The sequence below is a fragment of the Equus quagga genome, chromosome 3 (genome assembly GCF_021613505.1).
Source record: "Equus quagga isolate Etosha38 chromosome 3, UCLA_HA_Equagga_1.0, whole genome shotgun sequence".
Classification (NCBI taxonomy): domain Eukaryota; kingdom Metazoa; phylum Chordata; class Mammalia; order Perissodactyla; family Equidae; genus Equus; species Equus quagga.
The window spans coordinates 76903362-76924094 of NC_060269.1; the positions used below are offsets into that span (position 1 = coordinate 76903362).

The 20733-nt window shown below is 35.4% G+C and overlaps 1 protein-coding gene across 5 annotated transcripts in view; it reads right to left on the reverse strand.

The window, feature by feature from the left end:
• The window catches only part of RAP1GDS1 (Rap1 GTPase-GDP dissociation stimulator 1), a 150642-nt gene that overhangs the window by 4442 nt on the left and 125467 nt on the right, over window positions 1–20733 (reverse strand). For 4 of the 5 annotated variants that reach the window (XM_046656787.1, XM_046656788.1, XM_046656785.1 and 1 more), the window contains 7 exons: window positions 18704–18847; window positions 18112–18243; window positions 16781–16915; window positions 15687–15812; window positions 14785–14924; window positions 7778–7904; window positions 3832–3960 (listed from right to left, as the gene is read on the reverse strand). In XM_046656787.1, coding sequence (XP_046512743.1) covers window positions 3832–3960; window positions 7778–7904; window positions 14785–14924; window positions 15687–15812; window positions 16781–16915; window positions 18112–18243; window positions 18704–18847 — 933 coding nt within the window. The remainder of the gene's footprint in view (window positions 1–3831; window positions 3961–7777; window positions 7905–14784; window positions 14925–15686; window positions 15813–16780; window positions 16916–18111; window positions 18244–18703; window positions 18848–20733) is intronic. The other variant, XM_046656786.1, reaches the window with a different exon arrangement.

Sequence of the window (20733 nt, forward strand, 5' to 3'; positions counted from 1 at the left end):
CTTTTGGGACAACATCAAGTGGACCAACATTCATTTTATGTGTGTCCCAGAAGGATCCAAGAGAGAGAAAGGAGCAGAAAACATCCCTAATCTGGGGAAGGGAAGAGACATCTAGATCTAGGAAGCCCAAAGATTTCCAAATAAGATGAACCCAAAGAGACCCTACACCAAGACACATTATAATTAAAGTGTCAAAAGTTAAAGATGAGAGAATCTTAAAAGCAGCAAGAGAAAAACAAATTAGGTACAAAGGAAAACCCTCATAAGACTACCAGCAGAAACATGGCAGGCTAGAAGGGAGTGGTGCGATATATTCAAAGTGCTGAAAGAAAAAACTGCCAACCAAGAATACTCTATCTAGCAAAATTGTCTTTCAGACACAATGGAGAGATAAAGAATTTTCTGTACAAACAAAAACTAAAGGAGTTCATCACCCCTAGACTGGTCTCACAAGAAATATTATAGGCACTTCTTTATGCTGAAATGAAGGTGCTAATAAGTAACAGGAAAACATATGAAAGTATAAATCTCACTGGTAAAGCTAAATATATAGCAAAATTTAGAATAATATAATGTAAAGGTGGTGGGTTAATCACTTATAAAGCTAGTAAGAAGGCTGAAAGACAAAAGTAGTGAAAATAACTACAATAATTTGTTAATGAACACATAAGATAAAAAGATGTAAATTGTGACACCAAAAACATAAAACAGGGGCTGCCCCATGGCCTAGTGGTCAAGTTTGGTGCGCTTCGCTTCAGTGGCCTGGGTTCAGTTCCTGGGCATAGACTTACACTATTCATTGGCAGCCATGCTGTGGCGGCAACCCACATACAAAATAGAGGAAGACTGGCACAGAGTTAGCTAACGGTGAATCTTCCTCAGAAAACAACAACAAAAAACAAAATTAAAACAAAACATAAAACATGGGGGGGGTGTAAATGTAGAGCTTTAGAATGCATTTAAACTTAACATTTATCAGCAACTTAAAAGAGATTGTTATAAACATAAGTATTTTTTATGTAAGCCTCATGGTAATCACAAAACAAAAACCTACACAAAAAATAAAGAGAAAGGAATATAAGCATACCACTACAGAAAATCATCAATGCACAAAGGAAGAGAGCAAGAGAGGGAACAAAGGAATTATAAAACAGCCAGAAAACAATTAACAAAATGGCAATAAGTACATACCTATCAAAAATTATTTTAAATGTAAATGGACTAAATTCTCCAATCAAAAGACACAGATTGGCTGAATGGATAAAAAAAACAAGACTCATCTATATGCTGCCTACAAGAGATTCACTTCGGATGTAAGGATACACAGACTGTAAATGAAGGGATGGCAAAAGATATTACACACAAATGGAAACCAAAAGAATGCAAGGATAACTATATGTATATTAGATAAAATAGACTTTAAGACAAAGATGGTAGTAAAAGGCACAGAAGGTCTTATACAATGATAAAGGGGTCAATCCAACAAGAAGTCTATCTTCTGTGTAAATATTTATGCACACAAGATAGGAGCACCTATTAGTAGGAGACTTTAATTGTCCACTTTCATCAATGGATAGATCATCCAGATAGAAAAATCAACAAGAAAACATTGGCCTTAAATGACACATTAGACCAGATGGACTTAACAGACATATACCCAACATTCCATCCAAAAGCATCAGGATACACCTTCTTCTCAAGCACACTCCAGGACAGATCATATGTTAGACCACAAAAGAAGTCTTAATACATTTAAGATGAATGAGACCATATCAAGCATATTTTCTGACCACAATGGTATGAAACTAGAAATCAATTACAAGAAGAAAACTGGAAAATTCACAAATATGTGGAAATTAAAAAACATGCTACTGAAAAGCTAATGGGTCAAAGATGCAATCAAAAGAGAAATCAAAAAATTTCTTGAGACAAATGAAAATGGAAATACAACATACCAAAACTTATGAGATGCAGCAAAAGTAGTTCTAAGAAGGAAGTTAACAGTGATAAATCTCAACATCAAGAAACAAGAAAGATCTCAAATAAACAACCTAATTTTACATTTCAAGGAGCTAGAAAAAGAAGAACAAATGAAGCCCACAGTTATCAGAAGTAAGGAAAGTGGAAATAAATGAAATAGAAACTAAAAAAAACAATAAAAAAGATCAATGAAACTAAGAGCTGGTTTGCTGACAAGATAAACAAAATTAACAACCCTTTAGCTAGATTCACCAAGAAAAAAAGAGAGAGGACTCAAATAAATAAAATCAGAAATGAAAGGAGATGTTGCAACTGATACCACAGACAAAAAAGAATCATAAGAGACCCAACTATGAAAAAGTGTATGCCAAAAAATTGGACAACATAGAAGAAATGGATAAATTCCTAGAAACATACAACTTACCAAGACTGAATCATGAAGAAAGAGAAAATCTGAACAGACTGATTACTAGTAAGGAGATTGAGTCAATAGTCAAACCCTGCTCCCTCTGTGGCCACCCCCACAACAAACACAAAGTCCAGGACCAGATGGATTCACTGGTGAATTCTACCAAACATTTAAAGAATTAATATCAATCCTTCACAAACTGTTCCAAAACACAGAAAGGAATTTTTTTAAAAAAAGAATCTTGGAACATCAGGAAGGAAGAACGACAGCAAAGATGTAGATAAAAGCAATAGACTTTCCTTCTCTCTTGAGAGTTTTCTGAATTATGTTTGATGGTGGAAAACAAAAATTATAACACTGTCTAATGTGGCTCTAAATGTATACAGAGGAAACATTTGAGACAATTATATTATAAGTGAGGGAGAGTAATTGGAATAAAAAAAAATCTTCAAGCAATCCACAGAAAGTCAGCAAAAAGAAAACAGAAACAAGAAACAAACAGAAAACAAAAAATAAAACTGCAGACTTAAGCCATAACACATCAGTTATTACATTTAATATAAATGGCCTAAAATACCCTAATTAAAAGAAACTGACAGTAGGTTAAAAAAACATGACCCAATGATATGCTGTTTACACTTCAAATCTAACAGTATAGCAGATTGAAACTAAAAAGGTGAAAAAAGATCATGTGAATATTATTCAAAAGAAAGTTGGAGTAGATAGATATATTAATATCAGATAAAGTAGACTTCAGAGCAAAAGAATTACCAGAGACAGAGAAGAACATTACATAATGACAGAAAGGTCAATCAACCAGGAAGGCACAGCAATCCTAAAGGTGTGTGTACTCACCAACAGAGCTGCAAAATATGTGAAGCAAAAACTGATAGAACTGAAAGGAGATTTAGACAAATCCACAATTATAGTTGGAGACTTCAACACCCTTCTCTAAACAATTGACAGAACAATTAGTCATAAAATCAGCAAGAAAACTACCACTACCAGTACCAAACAAAAGGATCTAATTGACATTTAAAGAACATTCCACTCAATAATAGCAGAATTAGTATTCTTTGCAAGTGTCCATGGAACATATACCAAGATATGCCAATGATTTTTTGAACCAATTCTTTAGTTAATATCATGGCATACAAAATCAGAACTTGTTCTTTATATAAAATAAAATTTTAGGGTTAATTAAACTTCTAGGTATTAATTTTTTAACAGTGATTTTGCCTATATTTGCTATATAATACTTATAGTAAGAATCTTTGGAGAATATTTTTAATGTAAAAGTAACCCTGTATCATCCATAAACTAATTTCTAGTGCTTTTTACACCCAAAGCCACCATTTACTATTATTTTATATTTAATATTTAATGTCAACCATACGGTTTAATGTCAACCATGGACATCAAATGATGGAAAAAATACTTACCAGATCCCATAAGAGCACAGATCAGGACCATGGAATTATATTTGATTTCAGGAGCACTTCTCTCATCTGCTAGCAGTTTGTGTAAAATCTGTACAAGTTTAGCACTTTCTAGATCTTTCTCAGCAGTGCCTAGAATATGAAACAAAGTATCAGTTATATCCACTGTGGATGAACCTGGTACAATCTGGCTAAACACTGTTTCTTTCTTGTGAAAATGACCATGTCCCTTCCAAAAAGACTGATAAATAATAATGACCTAGATATATAATACTAAGTCCAGACCTAGTTAAAAGAGTAGACATAGCTAAATTTCAGCAGACATTTCAGGAATCTAGGTTTAAAATTCAATATTGAAACATTCCTTTTAATATGAGGCAATTAAAAACCATTATTATGGAAAATGTTAAACGTATAAAAGCAAAAAAGATGGCATAATGATATACTATGTACTGTCACTCTCTTCAAAAATTATTATGGCCAATCTTGTTTCATCTATCTTTAGTCTCATTCACCTACTCTCACCCATCAAATTATTTTGGAGAAAATCCTATAAATCACAATTTCCTCCATATGTATTTCAGTATGTATCTTTAAGAGATAAGGTCTCCTAATGCAATTCCTATCAAAATCTCAGGAGGATTTTTTTTTTGTGGAAGCTTAGCCCTGAGTTAACATCTGCTGCCAATCCTCCTCCCTTTGCTGAGGAAACTGGCCCCGAGCCAACATCCGTGCCCATCTTCTTCTACTTTATACGTGGGATGTCTACCACAGCATGGCTTGCCAAAGTGCTGCCATGTCTGCACCTGGGACCCGAACCGGTGAAACCTGGGCTGCCAAAGCAGAACGTGAGAACCTAACTGCTGTGCCACTGGACCAGCCCAGCAGGATTTTTTAATAGAAAAAAATATAAGCTTATACTAAAATTTATGTGGAAAGCCACAGGCCCTAGAAGAGGTAGACAATCTTGATAAAGAAGAATAAAGTGGGAGGAATTCCTCTACCTGATATTAAGGCTCACGATACAGCTACAGTAATCAAGACAGTGTGACATTGGTGGAGAGACAGACATATAGATCAAAGAAATTGAAAAGAGGATCCCAGAAATAGACCTACATAAATATGCTCAACTGATTTTTGACAAAGGTACAAAATCAATTCAGTGGAAGAAAGATAGCTTCTTTACCAAATGCTGCTGGCAATTAGACATCCATAGACAAAAAGGGTACCCTGATTGGACACAGATATTAACCCAAAATGGATGACAGACTTAAGTGTAAAATGTAAAACTATAAAACTTTTAGAAAATATAAAGAATTCTCAAAAACTCAATAGTTAAAAAAAGTTAGAAAATGAGCAAATGATATAAATAGGCATTTCACCTAAGAATATATACAGATGGGAAATCAGCACATGAAAAGATATTCAATATCAATACCATTAGAAAAATGGAAAGTAAAACCACAATGATACTACTACACAGCTATCCGAATGGCTAAAATAAAAAACAGTGACAACACCAAATGTTGGTGAGGGTGCAGAGACAACTAGAGCACTTATACAGTGCTGGTGGGAATGTAACATGGTATAGCCACTCTGGAAAACAGTTTGACAGTTTTTCAAAAAATTAAACATGCAGTTACCATACAACATAGCAATTGTACTCCTAGGCATTTATCCAGAGAAATGAATATTTATGTTCACATAAAAACCTATACATGAATGTTCATAGCAGCTTTATTTTTTAAAGCCCAAACTGGAATCAGCCAAGACGTCCTTCAACAGGTGAATGGTTAAACAAATTATAGTACTTACATACCATGGAATATTGTTCAGCAATAAAAAGGAATGAACTATTGGTACACAAAACAAACTAGATGACTCTTTAGGAAATTATGCTGAGCAAAAGAAGCCAATCCCAAAAGGTCACACACATACTATATGATTCCATTTCTATAACATTTTTGAAATGAGAAACTTTTAGAGATGAAGGGCAGATTAGTGGTTCTCAGGGATTAGAAGCCGGGCAGGAAGTAGGGGTAGGAAGCAGGTGAATGTGGTGATAAACCGAGGGATCCCTGGTGGCAGCACTGTCCAGTATCTTATTGTGGTGGTCGATACACAAACTTACACGTGATAAAACTATACAGAACTTTACACACACACAAATGAGTACAAGCAAAACTGGGGAAATCTGAAGAAGACAGATAAATTATATCAAAGGCTGAAATACTATACTATTTATAGTTTGTCAAAATGTTACCATTGGGAGAAACTGGGAAAAGAATACAAGAGACCTCTATGTATTATTTTTTACAACTGCATGTGAATCTACAATTATCTTAAAAAAATGATAAGAACTCTTAAAAATGTTGCCTTAATACTATTATCATACAAAAAATTTATAATGATAATTCCTTCATAATATCAAATAGCCTATAAGGAAACAAGACTGGAAAAATACTGTTTTCAAAGTGTGTTGTATATTAAAAAGATAGCATGGGCTTATTTTTATATCTTAAACTAAAGGAAGCTGGGAAACACTAGATTAACAATAAAAAAAAAGTATGTATTGTCATTTTATATGGTTCTATGGTAAGGTGACTAGACTCAGGAAAAGGCTGGCAAAATTACAGCTTGTTTGGAAGATACTGGCACAAAACCAGATTCACCCCATGCTGGGAGGTCAAAGATATTCTGAAATTGTTCCATCACTTCAAGATATTTTAAATCAGGTCATGAACCCAGTTTCATATTAATGTCACCCCACTTACCCCAGCTGGTCTTGAAGGTGTCTGGACTTTTGGATTGACTCACATAATCTACCCAAACCATGTGGGAAATCACAGGCTAGGTAGGACTCGAATTACCCTCCACAGCATCTCTAACTATAGCCCGAAGTCACTGAGAGTAAGCATACATTTTCTTGAGGTTGTTTATCTTGAAAATTCAAGAAAATGTTACAACCTACTTATATGTATGATTTTTAAAAAATTATAAATGGTTTTAAAATTCACAACCCTTTCAGAGGACAAATGTTGAAATCTCTCATACCCCAAATCTCAGTAAATGTGACCCTGGAGGAAGATACACTATGTTTATCTTTTGGTTTCTCCTTCCTGGGATAGAGGCTGGTGGGTCCACTTGTCCCACTGTGAGAATTATGGATGTAAATCATCAGTGGGAATTAAGAGGTGATCAGTTAACAGCATTTACCCCAATGGCTTTGAACTGGACAGGACATACCCACTGAGTCTACAGACCTCCTTTGTAAGGCAAGGGCCATGTGACTCTGATTGTCCCCAGCTGACTGTATTGGAGATTGGTTCCTGAGACAAAGGTTGCTACCCGGAAGCTAGATGCCAATGACCTAGCTTCTCATGAAGAATTCAGACAAACAGGAACGCTATATGCTAGACAGAAACTCACCAAATTATTTAAACTCTGCTTTTGGGGAATTGTGAATATAAAACACACAGAAGAGTGATATAAAAGGTGCTAACTTAGACTGAAGGTAACGCTACAAAGCAGTAGAAACGATGGTGATAGAGAGAAGCACATCAGGAGCAGAGATGGAAGAGGAGGTCTGGGTCCCTGGAAAAGCAGCAAACTCTAAACCTGCTGTTGTGTTGTAAACATTGTTCCATTTCTCCATGAGCCCTGCTGAAAACGTTTCTGTATTCTCTAAGTGCCTGTAATTGAGATAACATGTAACAGTCAAACCAACCTTAAAGCATTGCCCTAAAAATGTTACCAAAAGTACAACCAAAAGAGAGAGCTGTGGTGACAATCTGTTGAAAATCATTTTCCATACACTCAGATATAGGTACAGACACACACTGGCAAAACACTTCTAGTCAAGGTTCTGTCTGACTTCCATTCCACTCCTGTGCTTGCCTTCATGCCAGATAAAAATAGGAGAAAATAAGTTTGTCACCAGGTTACTTACCCAGTTCTAAAGCTGCTATTAGTGCCAAAGCAACAAGGGCTTCATTCTGCATTATTACATGTTCACTGGTTGCCATGGTAACTAGATGCTTGATGCCACCACTCTGTACAATGGTTTTAATTACATCCTACAATAAATAAATATCACAGAATTATAAACATTAATTTCAAATGTAAAAAACTGCATTATAATCAGTCAATTCATTGTTGAGTGGTTTTCTGACAGTGTCCTGTATGAATCATTACATTTAAGAATAATTTTTTTCCTTCACAGAACAAAGTGAAAAAGCTTTTAGCTTTAAATAAATTCATCAAAAGATGACAACTTAAATTCCCTAAATGAAAAAGACCATTGCAGTTCATATCAAGGAACAGAGAGTCCCACAAGCTACCAAAGTGAAAGAAATAAAAGTGCCATTGCCCCAAATGTTGACTTACCATGGGATCAACAAAAGAGTAAAACTTAGAATAGTAAAAAAAGAGTTCTTCTTTTCAAATTTTTATTTTAGCACCACGTAGTTGCTCTTCAGATGCTCTGAGCAAAGCTTTTTAATTTTTTTTAGCTTTTACCCCTTTGTTGCATCTCACAAAACTGGTTTATATACAAAGGGACTTGAGCAGAACTTAAAATTCTCTGTCCCCTTCATTTCTCATGATGCCCACAGCTCTGTCCCCTCCAATGGCAGAGGAGGCAGTGGGCTCTAAATTGAGTAAATGCCAGCACCAACCCTGACTTTGAGCAAATTATTGAACCTCTCCACATCTCAGTGACTTTATTTATAATGTTAGGATAATGTAAGTGTAATTACATCTCACAGGTTTTTGTGATAATTAAAAAGTTATTACATGAAAAGCATACAGAAGACTATGGCAAAGGTTAAATGAAAAAAATGGTCACATTTATTTCTAGTACCCACTTTTGTTTTCATCCCAGGGTTTTTGTTTTTCGCTTTTTCTCCCCCAATCCCCCCGGTACGTAGCCGTATATTTTAGTTGTGGGTCCTTCTAGTTGTGGCATGTGGGATGCTGCCTTAGTGTGGCTTGCTGAGCAGTGCCATGTCCACACCCAGGATCCAAACCAGTGAAACCCTGGGCCGCCAAAGTAGAGTGTGTGAACTTAACCACTTGGCCACAGGGCTGGCCCCTCATCCCAGGGTTTTGCTGCCTAAAAACTTTTGTATTAAATATGATTTAGTGGAAAGTCTCAATTATAGAATATTCTTAAAGTAATTTTCTTTGCTACTTTTCACCATTTTTAGTAATTTGAAGTAAGTGCTGAATATTTTAAGTAGCTTGTGCAAGTTAGCTTCAAAGGTACAAAACTAACTGAATTAGGAATATTTTTCAAATTAATTTGCTAAAGTATTTGAAAAAGGGTTTCCTTCATGCTTCCATCTTGCATAAATTTTCAAGAAAACTATTTATAGACAGTATCTTTGCTTTGAGCCCAAACTTGTTTAGTGATCAAACATTCTAAATCAACGGAGACAAAGTACTGAGTTTCTACGGTAGCTGTGTTCTAGCGACTAATGACTTTTCCCAACAACTCCTAGTGAGAAACTATCTTTTAGAGCCTTTTCTATTAAAAAGGAAGCCACCCAATATACTGCTTACTCAGTGGCAGTTTATTTGAAACTGGTATAAAATTCTTAAAATTAGTAAGGCATTTTATAAAAATCACAAAGGAGATTACTGAGTTACAAAGACCACAGAGATTCATACATACACATGTAGTCAACCTAAGGAAGGTTCCTGGACTGTCGTTTCATCCTCTAATTTGTGATTCACCCTGAAAAGTCCACTGTAGTGGAAGGAAGGGCAAGGAATGAATGAAGGAAATCTGTACATCAGGAATGAATGGCCCCATGACCCACTAAGTCTAAGCATGGGTTCTTTCCAGAACAGATATCTGAGTATTTCCTTTTAAAATGCCTGCTCTCTTTTCTCCTGCTTCAATAAATGCTTATTAAATAGTACTCTATGGAGTTGCTCTGCCTGATAGAATGGCAGACGAAAGACAAATGAAGCCTTGTACTTGCATCATATGACAAAAAAGAATTAATAATACTGATAGCTACCTTTATGGAACGACTATACACTGGATTGTACTGGGTAGCTTAGAGATATGAGCTCATTTTTATCCTCATAGAAAGTCACATTAGCTAGATCTTATCTCCAGTTTATAGATGAAGAAACTGAAGCTCAGATTAAGTTAAGAAATTTGCCCAAGGTCAGTGATTAAGTGGTAAAAAGCCAAGCCTTAAACCCAGGCTGTTTGACTGGTCTGTGTGATCTATGCAGAAGTCTATGTGCTGAGTTGCCCAGCGCCATGTGTGGGAAGTCACTGAAGGGGATTTGAGGAGGCTCTCTGAATGGATTTTTAACTTCAAGATATCTTAAAAAAACGGAAAATAGCACTACTTCATGGAGAAGGTTCAGAAAATTACAAATCATTTTAACCAATACTCATCTGAAATTAACGCAGAGACTTTAAGCTTTCTGAAACTCTTTCACTGATAATAAGGAAACTGTAGTAACATATAGTGAGACACTTCTCTGGGCAATCCTTTTAAATCCTAGATGTCTCTGCAAAGTCTCTAAAAATTGTGGAGATATTTTATAATGCTTTACTAAGTTTGAAAGTATTATTTCACAATCCTATTTCTCAAGGAGTTTTCTTAAGGAAAACCAAATTTTGGTACATACATAATAACCAAGGCAAATTATCTATGCAAACAATCTCACGTATTTAGCATTTATGGTCAATTTGCTGTTAATTATTGAGACAAATCCAGGTAAAGACTTTGTTGAAAACTGTATAATAATGTTGATGACAATGGAATGTTTTGAGATAGGCTTGAATTCAAGATAATCCATTTATAAGACTACAAGCTGGTGTATCGACTGAAGCACCCAACAAAAACTTTTCTTCTCAACTTTGTATTGGCAAAGCCTACTTCTCAGTGTTAGATTGAATTAAATGTTTGCTGCATGAATGAGTGAATGACTAAATATGTTTGATTAAACAAGTTTTTAGCTTGATAACTGATGAAGAATGTTTTATTCTTGAAGGGTAAAGAAAAGTGCCTACTCTGACAGGAGGGAATTCATATCCCTAGTGTGGAGGCAAACTGTATTCATCTTTCTGTTTTTGCTATCTCCAGTTAGAAAGTCCAGCTCACTGGTCAGGAGTCCTAGCCGAGGGCACTCTTTCAAGGGAAGATGTGCATTTACCTATTGCCGTAAGTGCAGGAATCCACCGTGTATGGCCGAGATGATGAGCACAGTGTGGAACCCTGAGTCAGTGCAAACCCTCGGAGGGTTGGACTCTAAGATAGAATTCAGGGTGACTTTATAAGGAGTAGGATCTTCAAAGTTCAAAAATAACACAAGGAGAGAGCTGTAACTCACAACAGTTGGCTAAGGATCTATAGGAGTGTAATAAATGGGTACCTAGTGTTTAATTATTTTAAAAGCTTATTACAGAGCAGCCTTTTCCAAAGTATGTCCAGTGGAATGTTAATAGAGGCCACTTGAAAAAAAGAGCCACTGTCAAAGAATTAGGAACCAGTGGATTAAATAAAGTTAAGGAGATTTCTTTAGAGTAGTACAAATGTGTGCTACGAACTCCAAAGGTGAGGAAAGCAAATGCACTATTTCCTTAACTAATCTGACCATACAACCCTTTTGCTTTGTGGAACATTTCTTGGGGTTATTATTTGATGGAACATATTTTGAGAACTGCTGCTCAAAAGGAATCACTGACTCCACTTTAACGTTTGCTAAATTAAAAAATAATTTAAATTGATACTTCTAATCTGGAGCTCTCACAAAGAACACAGCTTGTATTCTGATCATTAAAGTATGTGAATTAAGCTTGCTGCTTGGCAACTATTGCTGCTTAGCAGCAGTATACTCTCAATTGTAGGAAAGATACATAAAGGAAAAAACAGCCTATTTGGTACTGAATTGTAAACCTAAAGGTATAATGTGACCATAAAGTTGTAATCCTATACCATTTCAAATTGTTTTTTCTACACACACGCACACCCCTAGAAAGGTACCATGCCATATTTCTCTTGTCTTTTCAAAGAACCTACATTGGTAACGGATGCTTAATGGATACTCAAAAACTTCTTTTTGGGTGGGGGTGGGGGGGAGGTGGGCAGTTAGATGAGGGAAAAGGAAATCTATGATAAATTCACAGAAAAGCCTCAAAACCCTCAAATCTCAATTTAATATTATAGCATTTGAATAGTTTTGGTTCCACAATTTGGTTATTTAGAAGCTGGAAAGCATCTTCCCATGGACTCACTTTTGTGTCCACTACTGGTCTGGTTATATAAATCTGTTAATTTCTACTGAACTGAAGGTATATATTATGGATTAAGCAGGGCTTCAATGGCCTGACCACCACATGTAACAGGAATTTATCTGAGAGTTCCAAATTCAGATGCCAAAAAAGGTCTCTGTTTGTGTAATCTAATTAAAACAATACAGTTTGCCTAGATCTAAACCATTGGTAAGAATTCTCATGAAGTAGAGCAAAGGATTAAGGGTAAAGACTTCAAAAATTAAGGGAGAGTGAGTTGGGGATAAGCCAGTTAGGAAGTGTCAGCTGTACTTCGTCCTATTGTCTCTTATTTTGATGAATGGCACAACTACCCCACCTGGTGCCAAGTCACAACTTGGAATTATCTCTTTGGAGATAACTGGAAAACTTCTCTTGGAAAAAACCTTTCTCCTTTCATCCTACTGTTGAATTCTATCAGTTCTACCGGATATAACTTTCTCAAATCCTTCTTTTCTTTTCCATCCTCACTGCTATCAGGTTGAACCACATGAAATTTGTTTCTGTGTGTCAAAAATGGTTGAATATCAGCATTACGAATTGCTCAACTCAATATCTTAATTCAGGCCTTCAGCATCTCTCATGTATACTTTTACAATAACTTTCTGTTTTCCCTGTCCCCATTGAGCCCTAAAGTCATCTTTCTAAATGAAAACCAAATAATGGCACCCTGATGCTTAAAAATTCTCTAAGAGCTCCCTAATTCTCTACAGAATCAAATCGATATGCCTTAACTTGGCATATTATTCATCAAAAGAGCGTCCCCAATCCTCCTCCTCTCTGGCCGCTGTCTTTACACTCTGCGCTCCAGCAATACTGCTTCACTGGCAGTCTCCCTCTCTCACTATGTTGTTTTAGATTTCTGTGCTTTCGTACACGCTGTTGTCTTTGCCTGAAAGGCCCTTCCATCCTTTCTCTTCACCTTCTCACGAGAGATTCTGGTTACCCTCTAAAACATCACCCCTCCTGTGACACCCAGACAAAGTTGGTCTGTCTTTCCTCTAAGTTACACCTAAATGGTGCATGTGGCTTTAATGCTGTTTTTATATATCTGTCCCCATACTGGACAGTCAATTCTAGCAAGTAACACTATATTTTATAATTTTTATACTGCAAGTACTGAAAACTTAACTGTTAAATGAACGAATGGGCCTGACACAGCAGTTACGATGGAGAAAGGTAAAGGGGAACCACAGGAGGGCAGTTTGCTATTTCTTCTTGATACTGTCTATCTTGCCAACATACTACTTGGTCCTGTATTGGTGTCAGTGAAAGTGCATGGGCTTCCAGGCTGCTCTGGGTGAGACAAGTAACAGGAAGGTCCTGGTTAACAGCTGCTTTGTGCAAGGGAAAGATGCCAAGAAGTCACATATGATGGGAAAGAACATTCCTGTGGCCAACCAGCTGGAACAGCTATTATGGTGAAGTAAATTATTTATATGAAAGAGATTTACACAAATCAAGGAATATCTTTAAGTTTTTTCTCTTGCCATGGTCTTTTAATCTTTTCTATAAAGAAATGAAAATATCTGGTGGATTTTAGTTCTAAACTGTCTTTCTTCTCATGTATAATCACTACTCTACTGAAGTTATACAGAAGCAAAGTGGTCAGAAGGCTCTCCTTAGAAAAGAGGTTCTAACAAAATAAAAGGTATATAGTCCAGATACTAAATCAGCCAATGAACTGCTGGCCTGGGCTCCCACCCCCGTGATCTTTAAAATAGGTCATTTGTTCATTCTTTTATTCATTCACTTAACAAATATTTATAGGTGATCTGCCAAGTGCCAGACACATACTAGGCTGGACACTGCCATGAGAATGGATTTCATCCAACTCTGTGAGTTCTGGGCACCACATATTACCTAGATACTATTTCTTTTTAAAGATCAGTAGCCAGCTTGGGCAGTGGCTGGCACACAGATGTTGGACACTGTGCTGGTGATGGTGGTGGCGGTGGTAAATGTAACAGCAGCAACAGAACCTTCTATTTACTGAGTACTTACTATGTCCCAGGCACCAACTGAGCACTTTGTATATGTGATTCCATTGAATCATCCTTACAACACTTTCAGGTAGGTATTACAGTAGTTTTTATATATTAAGATACTGAGACGTGGGGGCCAGCCTGGCGGCACAGTGGTTAAGTTTGCACGCTCCACTTTGGAGGCCTGGGGTTTGCCGGTTCCGATCCTAGGTGCGGACATGGCACCGCTCAGCAAGCCATGCTGTGGCAGGTGTCCCACATATAAAAAGTAGAGGAAGATGGGCACGGATGTTAGTTCAGGGCCAGTCTTCCTCAGCAAATAGAGGAGGATTGGCAGAAGATGTTAGCTCAGGGCTAATCTTCCTCAAAAAAAAAAAAAAAAAAATACTGAGATGTGAAGACACTTGACCAATAAATACCAGAGATAAAGTTTGAACTCATCTCTGATTCCAAAGCCTTACTCTTAACTATTATGGAACAGAACTAAATAAAAAAGCTCAATCTTTAATTATTTTTCCAGAATTGTTAATTAATTAATATTTTTCCAGAATTGTAATTAATTTATACATAAATACATAAAAACGCAAGCTTTTTGATGTAGGGTCTATGATACTGGGTTTCCAAAAAGGCCACTCAAATGTTCCCTGGTGACGGGATTCCTCTGGAACTTACTTTCGATTTACTGTGTCGTATGAGAGCAGAGAGCAGTCTGTTCGACTCCCCCATCACACCTGCGTGATCTTTGGCTTCACACCATTCCACCAAACGCTCTACTAACTTAACATTCTTTCCCAGTTGTTCAGCAGCTTCTGCTATAAGAAAGAAGGCAAACCACAAAAGAATCAATCACTGATGGGCACTCCACTGAAATAAGCGGTAAAGATGGATGAGTGTGAAGGAAAATTATATGTCTAAAGAACATAATTTTAATAAAGTGAGAACTGCAAATACTCCATATCTGATGGACGATCTGGTTTTTCTATCAAGTTGTAGACCTTCACACAAAATACAAAGATAAACAACCACATACTCTTTGGATTCCGCCTGGAGTCCACTAGCACTCTGGCAAACTGTAATGGGTTTTTAGAAGGACTCTAAGGAATCAATACAGAGAAAGGTTTAGAATTCAGAAATAAGCAAATAAACATAACTCGCTGCAAGGAGTGGTTTTCACTGCCATTTTTCTAAACCGAAAAATGATCTGTCTGCAAAATCAGTTTTAAAAAATTTTGACTGTCATTGTATTGAAACATGATGATTTTGAAGACAAGGTAAAAATGGGAATGGAATGCTAAAACATAAAAACCCCTGAAGAACTGCTAATAAATCAACCTAAAACCAGGATTATATGTACTAATAAAGAAAGATGCGATGTAATTTCCATTTAAAGTCAATTATAACAACAGCATGGTAATTAATGAATGAGATTCCAAAACCAGTCTCTTCTTACCTTTTATTTGCTATTAATCTTTATGATTACATAATTCTGAAAGCTAAAAACAAGTCGTTTTTCAACTAGAGGCACATTAAGACTATCATACCAACTATGTACCTTGGGAAAGCATTTCTTTTACCTTGTGCATCTATTAACATTCTTAATGTTCCCAGAAGTTTGAATTGAACTGGGGGCATTTCAGACTTAAGGAATTTCAAAACTGCCTCTGTGACCCCAGCTGATAACATCTTTGCTTTATTTACAACTAGAGAGAAAGAAAAAAAAGAGACTATGGTTAAAATGATGTTACAATTCTTGATAATAATCATTCAATTCAATACACATTTATTGAGTGGCTTATTATCTTTAAGGCCATATGTTATATTTTTTATTTAATTTATATAAATTTTATATGAAACATATAAAATTTTGAATTTTAAGAATGGGATTGGAGGGAGGGGGTGCTGGGGGATAAGTCTCCTGTTTGTCTAAAGGAGTATAACATATTAAATCATACTTACTGGCTTTTAAACCTAACCTCAAAACACTTAAATAATTTGTAAAGGAAATCTGACACTGTTGCCTTATTTACAAAAAAACCGCAATCCTTCAACTTTAATAAATGTTTCTTTTTACCTCTGTCCTTGATCCACCTGTGTTAATATAGATGTTACAGACATTAATAAACAATATTAATCTGCTATATGAACCAAACTGATTGCATATAATTATACTATGTCACCTAATCAGAAGTTTATTTTTAGAAAGTAGAACAAAAGAATAGTTTTAAGTAACTTCTGTATTACTTCTCATGATAATGTGATTTCCTGGCTCAAAAGCCTTTAATCCGAAAAGATACATTAAGGATATTTTTAAAAATTCTATGTCTGCTTGTAGGGAAAAACACCATTAGAAGTCATTCTTTAGGGGACTCTTTAATTGACATCATTAACTTACCTTAACTATACAATATGATGAAAATCTAGGAGTTTGCAAAAGGTAATAGAACAGAATATTTGAACGATCTGAACAGAGGCAAAGATGATGCTTGTATAGTTTCAGAGAACTTAGTTAGCATATGATTCTACTTACTAGTAAGAAAAATGTAAACACTCTGAAGACTACTTTTCTTCTTTTCTTGATCAGGGGAGGTCCACAAATCACATAAAGCAAATATCTTCTCAAAACAACAGATTTTATTTCTTACACAGTTGCAGCCCTCTCAGGTCTTACCTGGTATGGCCAGGTTCCGGAGGGCACTGAGTGCTGCATGCTGCACAGTTACGTTTCCCTCTTCCACATGTCTGTCCAGTAAATCCATGAGCTTTTCTACAATCCCATTGTCTACCATATGGATGCAATTTCCATCTGAATGAAACAAAAGCATATTTTTTCTTCCTCTTTACAAATATCTATAAATATTTTGTAATACCAATGCCTGCCCATTATCTACATTAGGGAAAATGGAGATAGAGGAAAATAAAATGAATTCCAACTCTTTCTCCCATCATATTTATAGACTATTTTGTTTACTGAGTGAGAAGTCTGATGACAAACTTCCTAAAATAGATAACATTTTAAAAATCAGAAAAATCTCTAGCTTAGAGTCTGATCATGTATCAGAAGATGAATAAGTAGAAACCACATGCTTAAAATGTCCACCCATAGTCTTCACTTGTAGTTAAGTACGCCTGCATTCCGCCAAGGATGCTGTGACAGTACTCTACATTTTGTCATTACGGCTGATACTTAAATTCTTTTCCAATGACAGAATTTTTGAAACATCTATAAATCAGAGAGAATATTATAATGAACACTATTTACCCTATGTTTAGGTATAACAATTATCAATATTTTGCCAGCTTAATTCCATCAAGGAGCTAATGATAGTCCTCAAAAAGAAGGGAGTAAAAATGGAACAAGTCATCCATTATAATATAACAACTTCATATTAGAACGAAATCAAACTAAAACCAAAAATTACCCATATTTCCTAGACACAGTATAAGAATGAGTTTCTAGACAGAACAGCAGGAGCGGCAGACTTCAGAAGTAACCAGGGAGGTCTGATGCCTCTGAAGTATTATTAAATTAATTAAATTAAATGTCCTACCCTAAACCAGAGGATTACCCACACAAGTTCTGTAGGCATAAAAGTATAAGTTGAGGCACGATAACCCTACAATGAATACTCAGATTACTAAATCCAACATAAAATCACCAGGCAAGAGATCATATTCTTCCAAATCAGGTGTATATTAGAATGGGACTCAAGTTTACAATCTCTGAAGTGCAGAATACTCAAAAGAACTTCACAATCACTGTTTATGATCTTTAAACTAATAGAACTTAGTTGAATTGCATAAAATATGTAATTTGCTAGGAAAGTGACTCTAAGTATTTCAGATCTCTGAAAAATTAAGGTAGCAGTACACATACACACTACGTACACTTCTGAACTGTTCCAGTTTTAGTAAATGTAAAGCAAAGCAAAAATTAAAAAAAATATAAGATCTGATTTAAAAAGGATGGTCTAATTCAAAAGGATGAAAAAGGATGCTTACCATTTCTGGCAAAATTTGCAATTGCCAATGCTCCAGCAAGCTGCAGTTGGTGGTTATTTGATGGAATCCAGGACAACACCCTTTGAAACACATTACCTTTTCCTCCTTCAAATAATTTCTGCATGGATTCATCTGGAGGTAAACAAAACAAACAGGTAAGAGGAGTAATAAATTAGGAGTAATAAATCCATATTTCTAAGCAAATATCTAACTGGGAAACTACATCCTTCACAAAAGCAAAAGTCATGACTTTTTATCATAAACTTTAGTAGAGACTGGACAAGACAGTTTAGAATTTTTCTAGTCTAAGTCCCAATTAGCCATCTAGCTTTTAGTCCTCAGGTGGCAAAGCTGTCTCTTCTATATGACAGCTCTTTAAATATGGTAAGATAGTGAAGACTCCTCTTTTCCAGGTTCATTATCTCTAGTTCTCTCCATGATGTGCTTAGGGTTTCAAAATCATCACACCAACAGGATTAAATGAGATTAAAAAAAAAAAGGTAAAATGCCTAATATAGTGTTTAAAAAAGAGACAGTAAAATTTTAAAAATCTGACAATCGTGTTCTTTGGTGGGCATAAATTACAACTCACCTCCAAGAAGTAATAAAACCATTAGATCTGAAGCAGTTTTGAGCTCAGCAATATCATCTTCTTTGTCACTATCCACTTTCTGCTGAACAATTTCTAGTAGACATTCTACCAGGCCTGCTTCAACCAGCTGTAGTTTAATAGCATCTAAAGAATAATGTGAACAAAATAACCAAAATTTGAGATGAAACAGGAATTCTAGTATAAGCAATCAATTATAAAGAATTATAAGGAAGCAAGAGAATGCATGATTTAGATAACACACCTTTGAAGAGTTGAGTTTTAAAAGTATCCGACACTGCAGCTTAAACACACAAAAGCTTTATTTCATTTTTCCACTTGAAATTACGTCACCTTTCACAACATCAGGCAGCACCTAAACAAACTAATTCTCAGCTCTGAAGGCAAGTAATATCACTCCAGTGTTACTCTAAGTATAATGCTCATGTTTAAAAGCCAATACTATAAAATATCTCACACAGTTTAAAATAAAACACACACACCTGTTATATAAAGTTAAAATATATCCACTAATGGAGTTTGAATACAAAGTTATTGAAAAGTAAAGAGCTATTAGTGAATTTCAAACTACATCACAAGTTTATTTGGATTCACATTTGTATAGATGTTATCTTTCTAAGGCAGTTAATAAACCTATAACTTTCTAAACTTTAAAGTTATGTCTTTAAAAAGGGCTTCAGGTTTTCACTAATTTGAAACTTTCTGGGGTGATGGGTACACGGTGGTTCATTATGTTATATTCTCTCTACATATGAATAAGTTTTAAAATTTTCATAATAAAACTTGAAAGAAAAAATAACTTTCAAGCTTTCTGATGGATAACCAACAAAATAAGGAATTTTAGAGACAGAATTTACATCTTCATTATATTTTTAAAAATTATCTTCAGAGCATACTCTACTTGCCTATCAAATCAATTTTGCTTATACCCCTACTATCTTAAACATCTTTCATTACAGAACTTATTTTATTGAAGATTTTATATTTGCCTCCAGATCTGCCTCCCTCATTAGAGCAGATCTTACACCTCCTTCATCTTTGTATTTTAACCTGAACTGGCCTACCTAAATCCTTTGTGTGTTTTTGATACTGCTTAACAAAAATGCTAATCAACTATCCTCAGAAATAGATTTGCTACGCAGAGATTTTAAATTTAAATTTTATTTTTTAGTTGGATTTTATTTGAGTCATTGGTTTCCCTAAACTGTATGTTTCCACATCTACAGCAATGGCAGTTTCAGCTTATTATTTGGGAGAAACAGATTTTTTTTTTATACTTAAGACTTTTTCTTTCAGGCAATTTTAATGTGAAAAAATTTAGTTTTTCCTATCACCAAGACCACTGATTTTCTTTAGAATATTATCTTGGAATACACAGAATATTCGACCTGTAATTTTGTTTTTAAAGGTACACTTGCACCGTGCCATGTTGAAAGTAGGGCGTTTCCCTGGTTACAGAATGCCAGGGCTAGAAATGTGCGGTGATGAGAATTAAGGGCCATAATGAAAAAACCTTAAAAATACTAAAAACCTTGAGTTACACAAATTCCAATTTAAATGCTGGAATCACTCTCCTTTGCACACCAGGAAAACCAAGATGATATACTATGCCAAGGATAGACCAGAAACAAGTTTTCAAAGGTATCATTCAATCCACTGAACAATTATGAAACAGACGGAGGTGAAGGTGGGAGAAGAGAAAACAGAAATAAGAAATAAAAACACATTTTCAAATACTGCAAGGAAGTTTACAGGTATAAAATGGACTGAAGGTCACAAAAAAATTTCATTTGCTCAAATCACTAAATGGGATGAAAAACAAATTTCTCTCTGAAGAATAAGACCTAAGGCATTTAGAAAATTTAAAATGTGTCAAGATTAAAGTTTACAGATCTCTCCTCTCACAGTCTGACTGTAATCATATATATACATGGCACACATTTGCCGACACCATTCTGCCCAAGGGCATCCATCTTTATCACCATCGTTCACATATACGTATGTATATATGT